The sequence below is a fragment of the Neovison vison genome, chromosome 3, assembly GCF_020171115.1.
Source record: "Neovison vison isolate M4711 chromosome 3, ASM_NN_V1, whole genome shotgun sequence".
Lineage (NCBI taxonomy): Eukaryota > Metazoa > Chordata > Mammalia > Carnivora > Mustelidae > Neogale > Neogale vison.
In genome coordinates, this window is record NC_058093.1 from 70,521,190 (window position 1) to 70,537,335 (window position 16,146).

Below are 16,146 nucleotides of genomic sequence, written 5' to 3' on the forward strand. Positions count from 1 at the left end.
AGCCCGCGCCTCCCCCCACCCCCCAACACCTCGCTGGCCGCCTTGACTGGCACGCGCCGGGAGCCCTGGCTTGGGCCCCTCGGCGCGTCTGATTGGCTGCGGGGCAGCTCCCGTCTGCTCCGCCTGCGCCCTCATTGGGCGAGAGGCGCAGCCAGCGGCACTTCAAAGCGGGTGCTCCTCGCACTTAGGCTGAGTTTAGCCGGCGGGAGCCCGGAGTCCGCTCGGCGCGAGCGCGGGGACGCGGGAGCTGCGCGGGATCCGAGCAGCTTTCCGGAGCAGCCGTCAGGCTCAGCCCCGCTCCCGGCCCCGCCGCGCAGCCCAGGGACCTGCTATGGCCACGTCTATACTCGGGGTAAGTCGGAAGTGCGGCAAGACATTTGCTTGTTTTAACTGCAGTAAATTTTCGTTATGGCTTCTCCGCGTCGGCGGCTCCGGAGAAACTGTTGCTGCCGGACAGCAGTTCCAGCGCCTTTTAGCACTTTCCACATTTCTGGGGCTGATTCTTTCCAAGTTATTGAAACCTAGGAGATGCCTTTGTAAGAAAATGATTTGTTAAGCAACGCTTTTTTTTTTAGGTGGCTTTAAAGAAAACCTAGAGGTTTCTTTTCTTCCCCTGGTGATTAATACCCCATCCCCCCTTGCTCCGGGGATTGTTGCAATTACGCGACAGTGGTGTTTCCAGAAAACAGCCTTAATCGTTTTGCAGTCCATGTAGTCACGTTAACAAACATTTACACTTCTGTGGCTCCCCAGTTCGCTTGTGACTTGAAATCCATAGCTGGGTCCCTTCTCGGATTCTTGTTTTCATAATCGAGGATGGCGGGGGGAGGCTGTAAACATTAAAAACAACGTTTCCTATTAAAAAAAAAAAAGCGTCAAGTCGTAGCCACCCTTGGAAGCAGTGTCCCAAGTTTCCCCCGCCCCCGAGCTGCTGTTTCGGCCGCCTCCGCCCTCACCCGATGTTTGTTGTCGTTGTGTTTACTTCCGTACTTTACTCCGAAGGGCGATTTGGGGGCCTCAGTGAGGGGAGCGGGCTTACGGCGAGCGGGAGGCGAGCTACCCAAGTCCGGCCCTGGGTAGGGGTTGCAGCGGAGGAGACGGGGAGGACTGAGACATCTCTGATTTCTAGCCCCACCGAGGAACAACTTTCCAGCGCCGGGGCTCTCGCCCTTGGGATCGCCTGAGCCCGGCGCCGGGCGCGGCGCATCCTTGGCGAGCGCGCGGGGAGGAGGCGCGAGCCCGGGAGCCACGACCCCCCGGGACCAGCCGCGGGGGAAACGAGGCTGCTCACGGGTGCACTTTGTGTCTTCCTCCCACTTCTTCCTGCCCTCCTTCTCCTTGCTCCCTCCCTCACCCCACCCACTCTAGGAAGAGCCGCGCTTCGGAACGACCCCGTTGGCCATGCTGGCGGCGACCTGCAACAAGATCGGCAACACAAGCCCGCTGACGACACTGCCGGAGTCGAGCGCCTTTGCCAAGGGCGGCTTCCACCCCTGGAAGCGCTCCTCGTCCAGCTGCAACCTTGGCTCCAGCCTCTCGGGCTTCGCCGTGGCCACCGGTGGCCGCGGCTCGGGCGGCCTGGCGGGCGGCTCGGGCGCAGCCAACAGCGCCTTCTGCCTGGCCTCCACGTCCCCCACGTCGTCCGCTTTCAGCAGCGACTACGGCGGCCTCTTCTCCAACTCGGCGGCTGCCGCGGCGGCGGCGGCCGGAGTGTCCCCGCAGGAGGCGGGCGGCCAGTCGGCCTTCATCTCCAAGGTGCACACGACGGCGGCCGACGGCCTGTACCCGCGCGTGGGCATGGCGCACCCGTACGAGTCGTGGTACAAGTCGGGCTTCCACTCGACGCTGGCGGCGGGCGAGGTGACCAACGGCGCAGCGTCGTCGTGGTGGGACGTGCACAGCAGCCCGGGCTCGTGGCTGGAGGTGCAGAACCCCGCTGGGGGGCTCCAGAGCTCGCTGCACTCGGGCGCCCCCCAGGCCTCGCTGCACTCGCAGCTCGGCACCTACAACCCCGACTTCAGCTCGCTCACGCACTCGGCCTTCAGCTCCACGGGCCTCGGCTCCTCGGCCGCCGCCGCTTCGCACTTGCTCTCCACCAGCCAGCACCTGCTGGCTCAGGACGGCTTCAAGCCGGTGCTGCCCTCCTACTCGGACTCCAGCGCCGCCGTGGCGGCCGCGGCGGCCAGCGCCATGATCTCGGGCGCCGCGGCCGCCGCCGCCGGGGGGAGCTCGGCGCGCTCAGCCCGCCGCTATTCTGGCCGCGCCACCTGCGACTGCCCCAACTGCCAGGAGGCGGAGCGGCTGGGCCCGGCCGGAGCGAGCCTGAGGCGCAAGGGCCTGCACAGCTGCCACATCCCGGGCTGCGGCAAGGTGTACGGCAAGACGTCGCACCTGAAGGCGCACCTGCGCTGGCACACGGGCGAGCGGCCCTTCGTGTGCAACTGGCTCTTCTGCGGCAAGCGCTTCACGCGCTCGGACGAGCTGCAGCGGCACCTGCGGACTCACACCGGCGAGAAGCGCTTCGCCTGTCCGGTGTGCAACAAGCGCTTCATGCGCAGCGACCACCTGAGCAAACACATTAAGACGCACAACGGGGGTGGCGGGGGCAAAAAGGGCAGCGACAGTGACACGGACGCCAGCAACCTGGAGACGCCCCGCTCCGAGTCCCCCGACCTCATCCTACACGATTCCGGCGTCAGTGCCGCCCGGGCGGCGGCGGCGGCGGCGGCGGCTGCGGCGGCGGCAGCGGCGGCGGCGGCGGCGGCCTCGGCGGGAGGCAAGGAAGCCGCGTCGGGCCCCAACGACTCTTAGAGGCCGGGCGAGAAGTGCGAGCGAGCGAGTAGAGACACCGAGAGCGAGCGAGAGGTTCGGAGGGCCAGCGAGCGGGGCACGGACGGGCGGGGGCTCCAGGGACGCCCCCCCGGGCCACCACGAAGCGTAGCTGCACCCGGCTCCTTGGCCGCTGCTCGCCGGCCACGCCAGGAGCTACCCTCTGCTGTCCCGGCCCAGACGAGAATCGAACGCGTGATCCAGGAACAAAAGCAAACCGTCCTCCGACACAAGCAACACTTTAAAAAACTGCACACATACACAGACACACACACTTTAAAAAACTGCACACATACACAGACCTACAACCACAAGCACTCACATTAGCGCGCGCTTGCGCGCGTACACACACACACACACGCACACACACAACTCTCGCACAAACTTCTCGAGCGAAGAGCAATACACAGAAACGCTCCCTTCTCCCCCATAGCCCACCCCCTTCCACCAACCCTTCTCTTTCCTTTTCTCAAAAAACAAGCCACCACTCTGCAAAGGACTGTCAGAACATTTGAAAACAAACGGGACCTATAAAAACAGACCCTTTGTGTGGATTATACTATATATAAAATCCTCCAAGTCCTGCTTGATATCTACTTACAATGAGACTTTTTTTTTTCCTAAAAAGGAAGCATCAAAAAAGGCTTAAGGTGAGAAATTAAACTGGAAGTCTAGTGACAGTTTCTCTGTATTTCATAACATCTGTATAAATAGGGTTCAAAAAATTGTGTTCTTTTTTATTTTCTTGTAAATGTTCATTCAAATAGAGGGTTTTTTTTGGTGAATTCCTGAAATTCAGGGAGTTTTTTTTTTTAATTTTCTGATGCACTTTGTGAAAGTCAGTATATATGTAAAAGATATTTAATATGTTGAGTTATCATTTCACTCAAACACGTAAGTTAAGGTCATCTAAAGAAATTAAATGCGTTTATCTGTATGAAGAAAATCTTGACATCATATTTTCATTTTGGTATTATTAAAGGACTCTGAACAATACACTTCCTTTTTTTTTTTTTAAATCCTGTTCCCCTGTCAATAACCTTTACGTGGGTCGACTTTTTTTGTTGGGAAAAAATTCCTTTAATGTTAGTTTTAGGTAATGTAAGGTTTATGTGAGTTATAAAAGCCATAATACATATATGTTTTTGAGAAGTCAAAATTATTTGTATATCAATAGCGTAAATTAAATTGGGTTATAAGAACATGTAGTTGTATTACTTAATGAAAGAGCTCTCAAAAGGTGACATTTTAAAACTCTGGAGCCCCTAAAATAAAGCAAAGATCCTTGGCAGCTTTAACTGGGGAGGTGCCTACACCTCCCGGAGGGGTCGGACAAAACTCCAGTGGGTTTGTTTGTTTTTAAAAAGCGATTTAAAAACAATCTGTGAAAGGAAAAGGCTTTTTAAAAGAAGTCTTTTAGCTCCCAAGGCCCTCTACGTTGGGAGGCGACTCAGGGGAATAAATCGCTAGAGTCAATACCCCGGAAAAGACATTTCATGCCTAAATGAAAATCTTGTTAAATGTTATTAATTTTGACTTAGAGCACACAGCAGCCCCCTGTGCCTTGTATTCCCTTATTAGGGATTCATGTCTTATCAAATATCTAATTAATCTCCTAGACATCATTTGTTCTGGCCAACTTTATCTCAGCTGGTCCACGGGGAAAACTCCAAATATTCTCCGTGACAAAGCTCCCTTGAAGATCTTTTTAATTGTCTAAATTAACTGCACCAAATTTGCATGTCAAACGGTAAAGGGCAACCTGAGATAAAATGTAAACGTTTTAAAAGCCCCCAAACTAAGCACTTGATTTGATAACTAGGCTTTTTAATGTTATGGAAGACAACTGCTCCTTTCCTTTTCAAAGACGGCTGATCTATGCAAATAGTGAATTGGAAATGCCTAGGTCCCCGCGCCGTCAAATGGCCCTCGCAGGTTATTTGAATATCAGTGGCGCTGCTTCTGAAAAGGTTCAAGGATGCTCTCTGACTTCTTTGTGATTACTCAGTGCGGCGTCTTATTCTGAAGAAAAAAAACTCAGGAATAATTAAAGGCTGGGATCAGGCCTGGGAACACATTTGGGACAGGAATCTCATTTAGACAGTCTCTTTCAAAATAAGGCACAGTTAAATTGACCAGAAGGCAATTATTGAAATGAAAATTATTTTCACTCTCTTTGTCTTCTGACCACCAACTTAACAGCCCCAGTTTAAAAGAGAGGGAGAAGAGAGAGAGAGACGAAAAAGAAAATTGGTAAATGAGATAATTTCGCAATTCGAAAATGTTAATTTAGAAAATAAAGTACATATTTACAGAATAAAAATATTTCTGAAAGGCTCCCCACACAATAGGAAACACAAGCAAAGTCAGCCCCAGTGGAATTTTTTTTTTTAAATTACTGTCCATCTTGGGAACTTGAATGGAGGTTTGATTTTTAGGGATGAAAAAATAAATTATTGTTATTAACTACCAACAAAATATTTTCTCGCAAACTCTGCTCTGAAAAGCCAAGCAGCAAAGTAGCGATAAAGCATGGAGCTAAGGTCCCCAGAGGGGCATTTGCAGCGTGAGGTTCGGTGTCTTCTTCCCTCTCCTCGTTCTCGCGGTCCCCACAGCCTCGGTTACCCCGCACTTCTTCCTCGAGTTTTTCTTCTCTTTGACCATTTTCTCTCCCCGCTCCAACAGTTCATATCCAGGACCTCCCACCCTAGTCCCCCGCGCGCCGCCCGGGTCGGGCCCGGTCTCCTGGAGAAGCTGGCCGGGGTGCGTTGGCTCCAGGGGCTTTGGGCCGTGGCGCTGGAGGCCGAGAGAGCGTGCCCGGCGCGTTTGGGGGCCGCGGGCCGGCGGCACGGAGGTGAGAGTGTGCTGGGGTTTCCTGAGGCATAAGGGCGCCCGGGCGTCTGTCCCAGGCAGCTTTGTTTCTCGTCGATAATAAAGGCAGATCAAAGGGCCTGGCCGTGCAGGTCGCGCTCGCGGCGCGGCTCCCTCCGCAGCCCAGTGATCAAGGCCTCTGCACTCTGCCTCTGCCCCGCGGGTCAGCGGATGTCCATCACCGCGGCTCCCGGGAACCGCGGGCGGCGGCCCGGCCCGAGAGTCCAGCCGGGAGACCGGAGCTCGCGGAGTCTGCACCCGAAGGAAGCAGGGCCCCTGCCCCCGGGCCCAAACGGGCAGGCGAAAACAGATTCCAGCCCCCCCTCCTTCCCACCCTCCGCGCCAGGGGCCCCGGGGGCGCAGGGAAGCCTTGACCTGAGCGGTGGCGACCGGCGGAGGCCGAGCAAATTGCAGACAGCGTGCGTGGGAGGGTAGGGCCAGCGAGCCGCGAGACCAGCGCGGTCTGCACCGGAGGTGGGGCCGCGTCTCCCCAGGGCCACCTCGGGGCTCCGGTTCGCCTGGAATGCTCCGGCTCCGGGGCCCGGGAGGAGCGGGCGGCCGAGGCAGGGGTCCAGGCGCAGACCCCCGGCGCGGCCTGCAGGCCGGGGTGGGGCGGGGACCGCGGCCTGGGTGTTAGGGGGCACGGACCGGGTCTCCGAGTTCCGCGCGGCCCGGCTGAGGGGAAACGCGATTTCGTTTCAGCCGGTTTCTCCCAGCGTTTCCTGTTTTACGGCTTCCTGCACAGTAGAGGCACGAAGAGCTTTTCCTCAGGCCTGCGCCCACGCAGCTCCCAAGCACACCCTCCCCCCGCGGTTACCTTTTGGGGTCTATCCCCCCACCCCCACCCCGTGGAATGAACTGGAGCCTACCTGATGAGGAAAGAGAGAAAGAGGAAAAATAGAGAAAGATTTTTCTTTCCTCAAGGAGAGACAGCAACGTTATTTTGACGAGATTAGATTGTGCACCTGAACCGCGTGTCTGGACATTCCGTCAAATAGTTCTAAGTCGTGTAAAATTGAATTTCTTGTTATTCAGATGGAAACTTTATTTATTTTAACTCTAATCTTATTTGCATCTATTATCTGTATTCACCAAGGCTCTCTCCCACTACAAAAATGCAGATGAAGTAAATCTCACATAAATCCCGCCCATTTGTGTAATTGGTATACTAAGTGTTTATTTTAAGTGAGAATAATTTAGCTACAAATTTTCTTAAGGAATAACATTCTTAACACATTAAAAAAACTGAAAACTCTGATTTGCTTTTATGTTTGACAGTCGCTCTTGATTCCCTTAAGAGGAGCTCGGCGAGTGCGGCTCGCTGGCGCCATCTAGAGCTCCGGGCCGGGAAGGCCGGGCCGTCCGCCGGGCTTGTCGCTATTAGCGCCGGAAGACCGGCGTTTGCCGCCGAGCAGCAGCAGCCCAGCGAAGCGAGCAGAGAAAAGCGAGTGTTTCTGTACCAGGCGAGGGGGACGAGCCCCGCCATTAAGGGGCCCTACCTAGCAATGGCGGTATTACTGTTTCCAGGAAGGAGGTCGTTTTGGGAGCATGCTAACTGAAAATCCAAACAAAACAAAATAACGCCCCGATTGGCCCAACTCTTAGAATTGTCTCATTTAATACGCCTTTCAAGGTAACTTCAGGGTCTTCCAACTCGCAATTGAGCACGCTGGGCTCTGTCGGCCGCGACCTGAACCCCAGGACGGGGGCGCCGCAGTGGGCACAGGCCCCTGCGCTCTTCGCCCAAGGACTCGGGATCTGAGGGCTCCAGATCGGTAAGGCCCGCCCGCGTGGACTGGGCGAGACCGACGGGATCCAAGCTGATTAAAGCAGGCCACCAGACCATCCCACGTCCCTAGACTCCCCTTTGAAGGGGAGGTTAGCGAGGGACCCCGCAGCTTTCACCAGCCGGACCGCGGATGGCCGAGGTCTCCTTTGCCTTGCAGCCGCCCTCCAGGCAGCCGTCCCAACCGAGTCGGTTAGCTGGGGGCTGCCGAGCAGGCCGGGACCTGGAGGGGCGCGCAGGGTCCCCGAAGGCGGCCAGAAACCCCGAAACCCCTCGTCCCAGCCCCTCCTGAAGGGTCCGCACTCCCCACCGGCGGAAACTGACCCCTTGTGTCCCCGCCTTCCCCCCTCCCCACTTTGAAACCCAAATCTAAAATCGGATAACAGTTGGAGGCGTTGACCAATTTTCTCTCGAGGCTGCGCATCGCCCTCCCCCCGCCGCCCCTTTCCCTCCTCTTCCCAGTCCACTACCCCACCCCTCATCTTCAGACGTCGTGCGGTGCCTTCTTCCCCTCCTTTCTAGCCCCCCCCTGCGCCTTTATTTTATTTTGATCTTAAAAGCTACACCTCCAAATCCCGCGCCCAGGGCGGCAAAAGCGCGGTCGCCCGCAACAGCGAGAGTCAGCTGAGACGCCAGGGCGCCGGGCTCCCCGATCTCCAGCGGGGGAGAAGCGGTGCGTTTCCGGGAACTCGCAGCCACCTTTGCAGCGAGTAGCTCGGCTGGGTTTGTATTTGCTGTTTTAATACAAACCCCGCCGCACTGCCTATTTCAAAGATGTGCTAATTACTACTTGGATAGCAGGGCGCAAAGTCCTTGTCCATTTCCCAGTACAAAGTAGGTTGCTAGAAAATTTGAAATTGCCTTTCAGCCTAAAGCTGCCTTACCTGAATGTCATAATTACAGTAATTATGTACATCCAAATTACATGCTAATTAAATTAGAATCAAATCGTTCTAAATCGAAATCAAATGAGGTAGTGAAGAATTAATCAATGACAACATAAATAGAGAGCTTCCTTCAGAGATATTTATTGTAACGATCCAAGGAGGAATTTGATCTGAAAAAGTCACCTGTTTATTTACTTTCAAATTAGTAATCAGTTATTATCCCTTCTCCATAATTTTAACCGTTCCGTGTTATTTACCCCCCACCCTTTCTAGACGCTGGAGTTTATAGAAATATGTATGAGGTAAATACATACAGACATGCCTACCCTATATGTTATTGATATAAATATATACAGTGTGTTTGCAACTCTAGTTAAGGGGAAGGTTTCAGAATGTCCGTGGGGACACAGTCCTCCAGGGCCTCTTCTCTGAGACCCGGGGAAGAAAAACACCTAAGTTTTTTAGATTTTCTAAGATCCCTGCACTGTCCTCCTTTGGGGATTCCTATCAGGGATTTTGCATTGTTTTACAAAAAGCTAACCGTTTCTGGGTGGTTCATGTATAAAAGAGAAGCAAAGTGATAGGTTGTCTCCCCCAGTCCGTTTTCCGCTAGCAGACTGCAGGCTGGAGTTGACATTCCCATTTTGCCCCGAGAGAGAGATTAGCATCAGCGTCCTAAAGCGCCCTCTTCACCTGTGGAGCGGAGCAACGAGAGAAATTCGCTCGCCTCCCTAAACACCGAAGGCGAGGGCACCCTCCGACCTTCGCAGGAGAAACGCGCCCGAGGCCGGGCGAGGTTAGGCGGGAGCAGGCGGCGAGAGCGCGCGGCCGCCCGAGCGGCCGGCCCCCAGGGCGCAGCCCGCTTGGCCCGCAGCCTGACGCAGTGGCCCGGGAATTCCTCCTGGGCGGGTTAGGGCCGCGGGCTGCGGCAGCGGGGGGTGGGGGGTGGGGAGCGGGGACCGGTGCTGCGCGCTAACCCGGACCCCTTCCCGTTGCTCTTGGTGGGTGGGGAGTCCCGCGGCCTCTCGGCACCGGAGGCGCATCTTCCAGGAAGGGGACGCGCCCCCTAATTCTCAGCTTTTCCATTTGGGTTTGAGGTGCGATCAGGTGGCGGCCAGACACAGGTCTAGAAGGAAAGCGCCGCAGTTTGCTGGGAGACGTCGCCTCTGGGGCTGAGCAGGGGCAACCCCAGTCCTGGACTCACTCCGTCGCCCTACTCCAGCCCCCTTCCTGCTTCCTTTGGCTTTAGGGCGAGGTCCTTGGAAGCCCCGCTCTGGTCAGCACCTGAGGCCCCGGACCTCCATTTCTCCACCCCCTCGGGAAGGCCTTGGAGCCCAAGGAACGGACCGGGGTTTTCCCGGTCTGCGAGTTGGGGGGCAGGCGGCTCACGGGCAGGTTGGGCCGGAGTGTGGGCTTCTTTCCCTTCCAAGCTGCTCTTGACGTTCACCCGGCACCTCGCTGTCGTTATTACTGCTCCGTCTTAGGGATGCCAAGTGCCGCGTGAAGGGAGCAGGAAGGCGGGAGGTGATGGGAGTATCTGGTTCCTTTTCTATGAGCAGGAACCGGTTTTTAGGAGCCTGGGCAGAACTCGCAGTTGCCATTGCACTTCCAAGAACTTAGGGTTCCCTCGGTCTTGTTTCCCACAAGTTTTTTTTTAAAAGAGCGTATCTCCTTTCTGGTCCCAGAATGTTTCCCAAGGCCTGCAGAGATTGCCTGCCTTTCTTTTTAAAAGAAGTGGTAACTACCAAGGTTTTCTGAAAGAAAACCTGAAAAAAGATTCCTGAAGATCCTTGAGCTACTGAAGCTACAATGCAGCTTTCTCCCTGATCTTAAGCACAGGCGGTGGACGATGCGGCCTCGCCGAACTGCACCCCGAGCGACTTCGCCCAGTGACCTGGCCCGATGGCCTTAGGTAGGGAGGAGAGTGAGATGGCGCAGGTGGATTCGGAAATCTTCAAGCTTCAATGTAAAGCACATGAAATGTTCGGTGATTAAAACGGGGAAACGCCGGCTCCCAGCAGCATGGCCTGATGTGATTCACTATCGGCAAGCAGTCTCATGGAAGAAGAGCAAGAAGGGTCTCTCCAAGCTTTTCAGATAAAAAGCTTTCTTCAGCTTAAAACTGTGTTGACTCCAGACAAGATTCCCACTTCACCATTCAAGGTAAGCCAGATCTGCCACTATGCTGCAGCCTCCTCTGCCTATTTGGGCATGAAATTGAGACTAACCAACCCCATAGACATTCAGATAAATAAACAAGTCCTAACCTAGTAACCTGATCTTTCCTGGGCATTTGTAAATCGACAGCACCTCCTACAGGAATTAATTTGCTAGTGTTACATTATGTTAAATGTCAGGCCAGGGAAAGGAGAGGAGTGCCCCAGAACCCGCTCCTGGGTGGGCCAGTGCAGTCTCAGGCCATGGACAAATAAAAAAGGCATACTCAGATTTCTTTGTAAGAACTCCTCTAGTAAACTAAGAATGACAAATATAACCAGACTTTGCTTGTGGTTTTTGAATATATGTCACTGTTGGAATTGTTTGGGTTCTTGAATCAGATTCATTAAACTTGGAAGATGCTTTGACTTTCAGTACTTAGGGGAGTCTCCATACATACAATGAGGCATCCTTTTTATTATGGTGTTTATCTCTGGTTTTTACCTTGTGTTTCAAAAGCCAAAGTAGAATTAGATGTGTTAAACTTTTTCATTAAAAAAAAAAAACAAAAAAAGAAACCCCACTTTCAATTCCTTATGCCATACAAGTATGCAGAACCAATGAGTCTTGTTAAAGCTCTTAGGATTCTACGTAAAAATCCCTCCCTTACGTTTGCAAAATTGGAATGCTAGCCCCTGGGGGGCTGTCTAGCACCCTTCTGTGACCCAAGCTGAAAGCCAAACAGCAAATCAGCATCTTCCATAACCACACAGGAATTTTTCTCACCGTTAGATGGGTAAGAGTATTGGGGTTACTGGAGTACTTGATAGTTTCTCAGTCTTAACAATGAAGGATAATTAAACCAGAGATTTAATTTAAAAAATTCTCATGACCATTTTTTAATGGCCACTTAGAAAGTTAAAGTGGATCACACTTTTGTTAAAGTCAAATGAAAAAAGTGTAAGAAATGACAATGTATTTCTTTAATTCACTTTTAATTACAGGATGTATTTCAACATTTCTCTTCATGAACACTGTATTGGTTTAGAAACCCGTGGAGGCAGTTAAGTATTTCGTAGGTTTTGACATTATAAAAATTATAAAGTCTAAAAAGGCATAAGATAGAAAATAATCAGTGCAACACTAATGAACTCAAGGTGTAAATTAGCAGTCTTTATCCATTTCAAATGCATGCTTTTTTTTAAATGAAGGAAAGGGATCTTTGAGGTGCACGGTAAGTTATTACAGAATACTGTAGACGGAATTCAAGTTCTCCCCCACTTCAAACTCTCTTAAAAATCTAAGTAATCAAAGGGTTGCTTATGCCTTTCGTTTTTTCTAAACCAGACATTTGTGTGTGTACATTTACATGACAAAGACATATATATCAGACTACATAAAGCGATTTAACTTTCAAACATACATTTTGTTTTATGAAATTATGAATTTATAAAATTATGACTGACAACCCTCAGTGATTTCATCTAAACTAACCAATATTTGCATTGTACTAAATAACAGATTTTTTTTCAAATGTGGAAACTTAATAGAAATACTTTGTCCATGATGTTTTAGATTTTTTTTAGAATTACATGTTACTTATAATTTGTACCAAGAAGTCTTTTTTTTTTTTTTAAGATTTTATTTATTTGACAGAGATCACAAGTAGGCAGAGAGGCAGGCAGAGAGAGAGAGGAGGAAGGAGGCTCCCTGCTGAGCAGAGTCCGATGTGGGGCTCGATCCCAGGACTCTGGGATCATGACCTGAGCCAAAGGCAGAGTGTTTAACCCACTGAGCCACCCAGGCACCCCAAGAAATCTTTTTTTTATCACTTTCCTTTACCATATCCTTTGAAGCACAAAGGATATGCCTTAGATACCTATACTCATGAAATATATTTAATAGTTTATAATAGTCCATTCATGACATTATATAAATGCTTAATCTTTAGAAGTAAAATCCTTAATAGTTGTATGCTAGTAGCAGAAAGGCCACCGGTGGTAGGCAGAATAAATGTCCCTCAAAAGAAGTACACGTCCTCATCCCTGGAACCGTCAATACGTTAGGTTACATGGCAAAGGGGAATTAAGGTTGTAAACAGAATTAGGATTACCAATCAGTTTAACATAGGGAATTTCTCTGGTGGCCCAATCTAATCACGAGGGTCCTTAAAATTAGTGCAAGAGGGATGCAGAATATCAAAATGTCAGAGTGATAAGATGTGAGGACTTAACTTTACCCTGAAGATGGAAGAAGGGGCCAGGAGCCAAGGAATGCAGGCAGACTCCAGAAGCTAGAAATAAGCAAGCAAATGGATTCTCTCCTGGAGCTTCCAGGAGGAACCAAACCTGCTGACATTTTGATTTTAACCCAGTGAGATCCATTTCAGATTTCTGATCTCCAGAACTGTACATCTGTGCTGTTTACAAAGTCTGAGGTAATTGGCAGCATAGAAAACTAATATGCCCTCCTAATATAAATAGAACAAAACACCTGAAGGAATTTAAACGTCTTAAGGAAACAGTGATCAAATCCACTACTGAATTCATACTAGAGAATTTCAACAATGATTATGCTTTGCTTCAAGTAAATTAGAATTTTAAAAGTAATACATTTGAACAGAAAAAAACAACAAAAATTAAATTATATCCATTCAGTGTACTATCATTCTTTTAATGACGTTTCAAAACAAGGAAGATGTCACAGAGTTATGGGGGTTTTTAATCCAGGGCACAAGAAACATTTATCAACAGAAAATATTTTTACAGCCCCATAAGAGATTATTTACAAATATTTTGCAAAGGTCATTCTTATAGGACTCATGTAGTTTTGTATTTGATAGGATAGTTTTCTGGAATGGAAAATTAAAACAGAGCTTTTTTATTAGAGAGACAAGAGTATATAATTTAGCCCTTGCCACAGGTACTCAATAAGGGAGTGGAGATCCTTTTTATTCCCAGGTAATTGTCACATACAGTCTCTCTTTATTCTCTCTACTTCTGCTTCGTTCTCTTTGTGTCACCCTAGTATGCTTATCTCCTGGGCTCTCTCTGTGCGCTCTTTCTCCTCTGTATACACCTGTGCCATGGCTCCTGGTGTCCCTTCTTCCATTCCGCTCTTCACTGGGACTTTGCTGTGACCGTCTTCTTATTTCTCTTTGCTTGTAACTACCGTGACTTCTGCTTCTGCTTCTCCTACCCCTCTCATCCCTGCTCTGGCTCCTGCTGCTCCTCTCATTTCTTTCAGATCCTCTCCTCTCTGGGCTCCGGTTATGGCTTCTGGACTTTTTGTCAGAATCAGAATGGCTCCATTTGCTATGCTCCCTAGAACTTTCTTGTTTTAAAAACCTAGGCTTTTCCTTGGCCTTTTCTTTGTTATGGTGACTGCTAGAAGGTTCTTCATGAAGTTTTCTCTTCTTAGACTTGTCCTTCTCTTCACAATCACTGTTGTTATTCCCTGAACACTTATTTTTCTTTCTTTTCTTCTTTTGTATTTTCTTTTCTTTGTTGTCACTCTCACTGCTGCTTTCTGAAGTCTCACTGGAGGAGGAGGAGGAGGGGGAGGAGGAGGACGAAGAGGAGGAGGGGGACCTATTTTTATGTTTTTTGTGTTTACTTCTGCTCTTCTGAAGCTTTTTCTTTTTTCTATCTTTTTTCTTTTTCTTTTTCTTCTTTTCAAGCCGGTCCAATTTCCTGTTATTGGAAAAATAGTAACATACTATGTAAAGATAGTCCCTTGTTGACAAAAATAGTTTTAAATAGACAATATATTTTTCTTGACACTACTGAAAATGGTATTCAAATATAAATGGATTCTTTATTAAAGGACAATTTTCTTTTAAATTATTCAAGTCCCACATAAAATTAAATACATTAAGCCAATTCTTTCACTACACTTTCTCCAATAGTAATGACTATTAAAAAAAATTCTTACTGAATCAGAATTTGAAATTATATAGCACTCTAAATAAAGTCATCCTCATCTCAAGGAAGCTTTATAACATTAGTTACATGCTAATGTAAACTCAAATATGTAGCTATAATCAAATGAAAATTAATGATATGTATTTTTTATTATTATTATCATTTAAGATTTTATTTTTTTTTGACAGAGGGAGACATAGCGAGAGAGGGAACACAAGCAGTGGGAGTGGGAGAGGGAAAAGCAGGCTTCCCACTGAGCAGGGAGCCCAACATAGAGCTAGATCCCAGGACTCTGAGATCACGACCTGAGACGAAGGCAGACACTTAACTACCGAGCCACTCAGGCACCCCATTATATGTGCTATTTTAAAGTAGGGAAATACTAATCAATATTACATTATCAAATCTGAAGGGCATATTCTCCAGAAATTCTAAAGAATACACTTGCAAGTTTTTTGGTATCCTTTTGTTATATAATCACACACTAGTTTTCAACAACTGTTTAGATTTAAAAATTAATTAAATTAAGACAATTTTAGGGGCATCTGGGTGGGTGAGTGGTTAAGTGTCTGCCTTCAGCTCAGGTCAGGATCCCAGGGTCCTGGAATCGAGCCCTGCATTGGGCTCTGGGCTCAGCAGGAAGCCTGCTTCTCCCTCTCCCATTCCCCCTGCCTGTGTTCCCTCTCTCGCTGTGTCTCTGTCAAATAAATACATAAAATCTTAAAAAAAAAATTAAGACAATTTTATTAAGGCATTCTGAATTTCTTTTTTTTTTTTTTAAAGATTTTATTTATTTATTTGACAGACAGAGATCACAAGTAGGCAGAGAGGCAGGCAGAGAGAAGGTACGGGGAGCAGGCTCCCTGCCGAGCAGAGAGCCCGACGTGGGGCTTGATCCCAGGACTCTGGGATCATGACCCGAGCCGAAGGCAGAGGCTCAACCCACTGAGCCACCCAGGTGCCCCGGGCATTCTGAATTTCTAAAGAGTATTTCACATTCCGAGAAGAGTAACTTATTTGTGTGTTTGAGTTACTCTGAAATAAAAATGTCTTCACTGAGGGGTCTGTCCAGCCATTCTCAAAATCCACAAGCTGAAACATCATGAGCTCCCTCTATTGGACTCAGCAAACATTTCTTGGATTCTTTAATCCAGAGGTAGTCTGTTTAATTTCATATTTACCTTAAATTTAAACATTTTTTAGCATTCCTCATAAAATCTTACAAGAATAACACATGGCTCACAGTGTTTTATGGGAACAAACTGTGCAAAGATATATAAAAATCTACTATGAAAAGTAGTGCCTACAAATAAAGCTATTTCCAAACTAAATGTTCTAGAAAGTACAATGATTTTGTGCCATAATCTGAGTATAATAATCTTATACTCATTTTCATATTATTGAAAGAAAGAAAAAATTCTATTACTATAGCTGAAGAACAAATCAATAGATGTGATGCATGGTTTAAAGTAGCTTCGTAAGCTCTTAGGATCAGAGTTAAATATGATACTAAGATAAATACAAGAAAAAACAGTTGAATTAATTAAATATACACTTTTTAATTACCTGAGAAGTTTCTGCTTTTGTTTGGTTGTCAGTGACTTTAAAAATTCGACTTCTGGATCTTCTTCACCTTCACTTGCAACATATTCCTGAATCAACAAAGACATCAATAAATTGCTAGACTGCAAAA

At 48.8% G+C, this 16,146-nt stretch overlaps 2 protein-coding genes across 2 annotated transcripts in view; one reads left to right on the forward strand and one right to left on the reverse strand.

Annotated features, from left to right (window-relative positions):
* The first annotated feature begins 331 nt into the window (after nucleotides 1-331).
* On the forward strand, nucleotides 332-2,811 carry SP9 (Sp9 transcription factor). Its single transcript, XM_044240933.1, has 2 exons — nucleotides 332-352; nucleotides 1,369-2,811. Exons 1-2 carry the CDS (start codon nucleotides 332-334, stop codon nucleotides 2,809-2,811), a joined length of 1,464 nt encoding a protein of 487 aa, XP_044096868.1.
* A 10,357-nt stretch (nucleotides 2,812-13,168) lies between these two features.
* Nucleotides 13,169-16,146, reverse strand: part of CIR1 (corepressor interacting with RBPJ, CIR1) — a 42,104-nt gene continuing 39,126 nt past the window's right edge. The window contains exons 9-10 of the mRNA XM_044242359.1: nucleotides 16,020-16,105; nucleotides 13,169-14,222 (exon numbers count right to left, since the gene is read on the reverse strand). Coding sequence (XP_044098294.1) covers nucleotides 13,481-14,222; nucleotides 16,020-16,105 — 828 coding nt within the window. The 3' untranslated portion in view covers nucleotides 13,169-13,480. The remainder of the gene's footprint in view (nucleotides 14,223-16,019; nucleotides 16,106-16,146) is intronic.

Excerpts from the sequence above, each read along its gene's own strand:
- SP9 (XM_044240933.1), top strand. The coding sequence starts at position 332 with ATGGCCACGTCTATACTCGGG. Across the intron at positions 353-1,368 it reads TGGCCACGTCTATACTCGGG|GAAGAGCCGCGCTTCGGAAC; the intron begins GTAAGTCGGAAG and ends CACCCACTCTAG.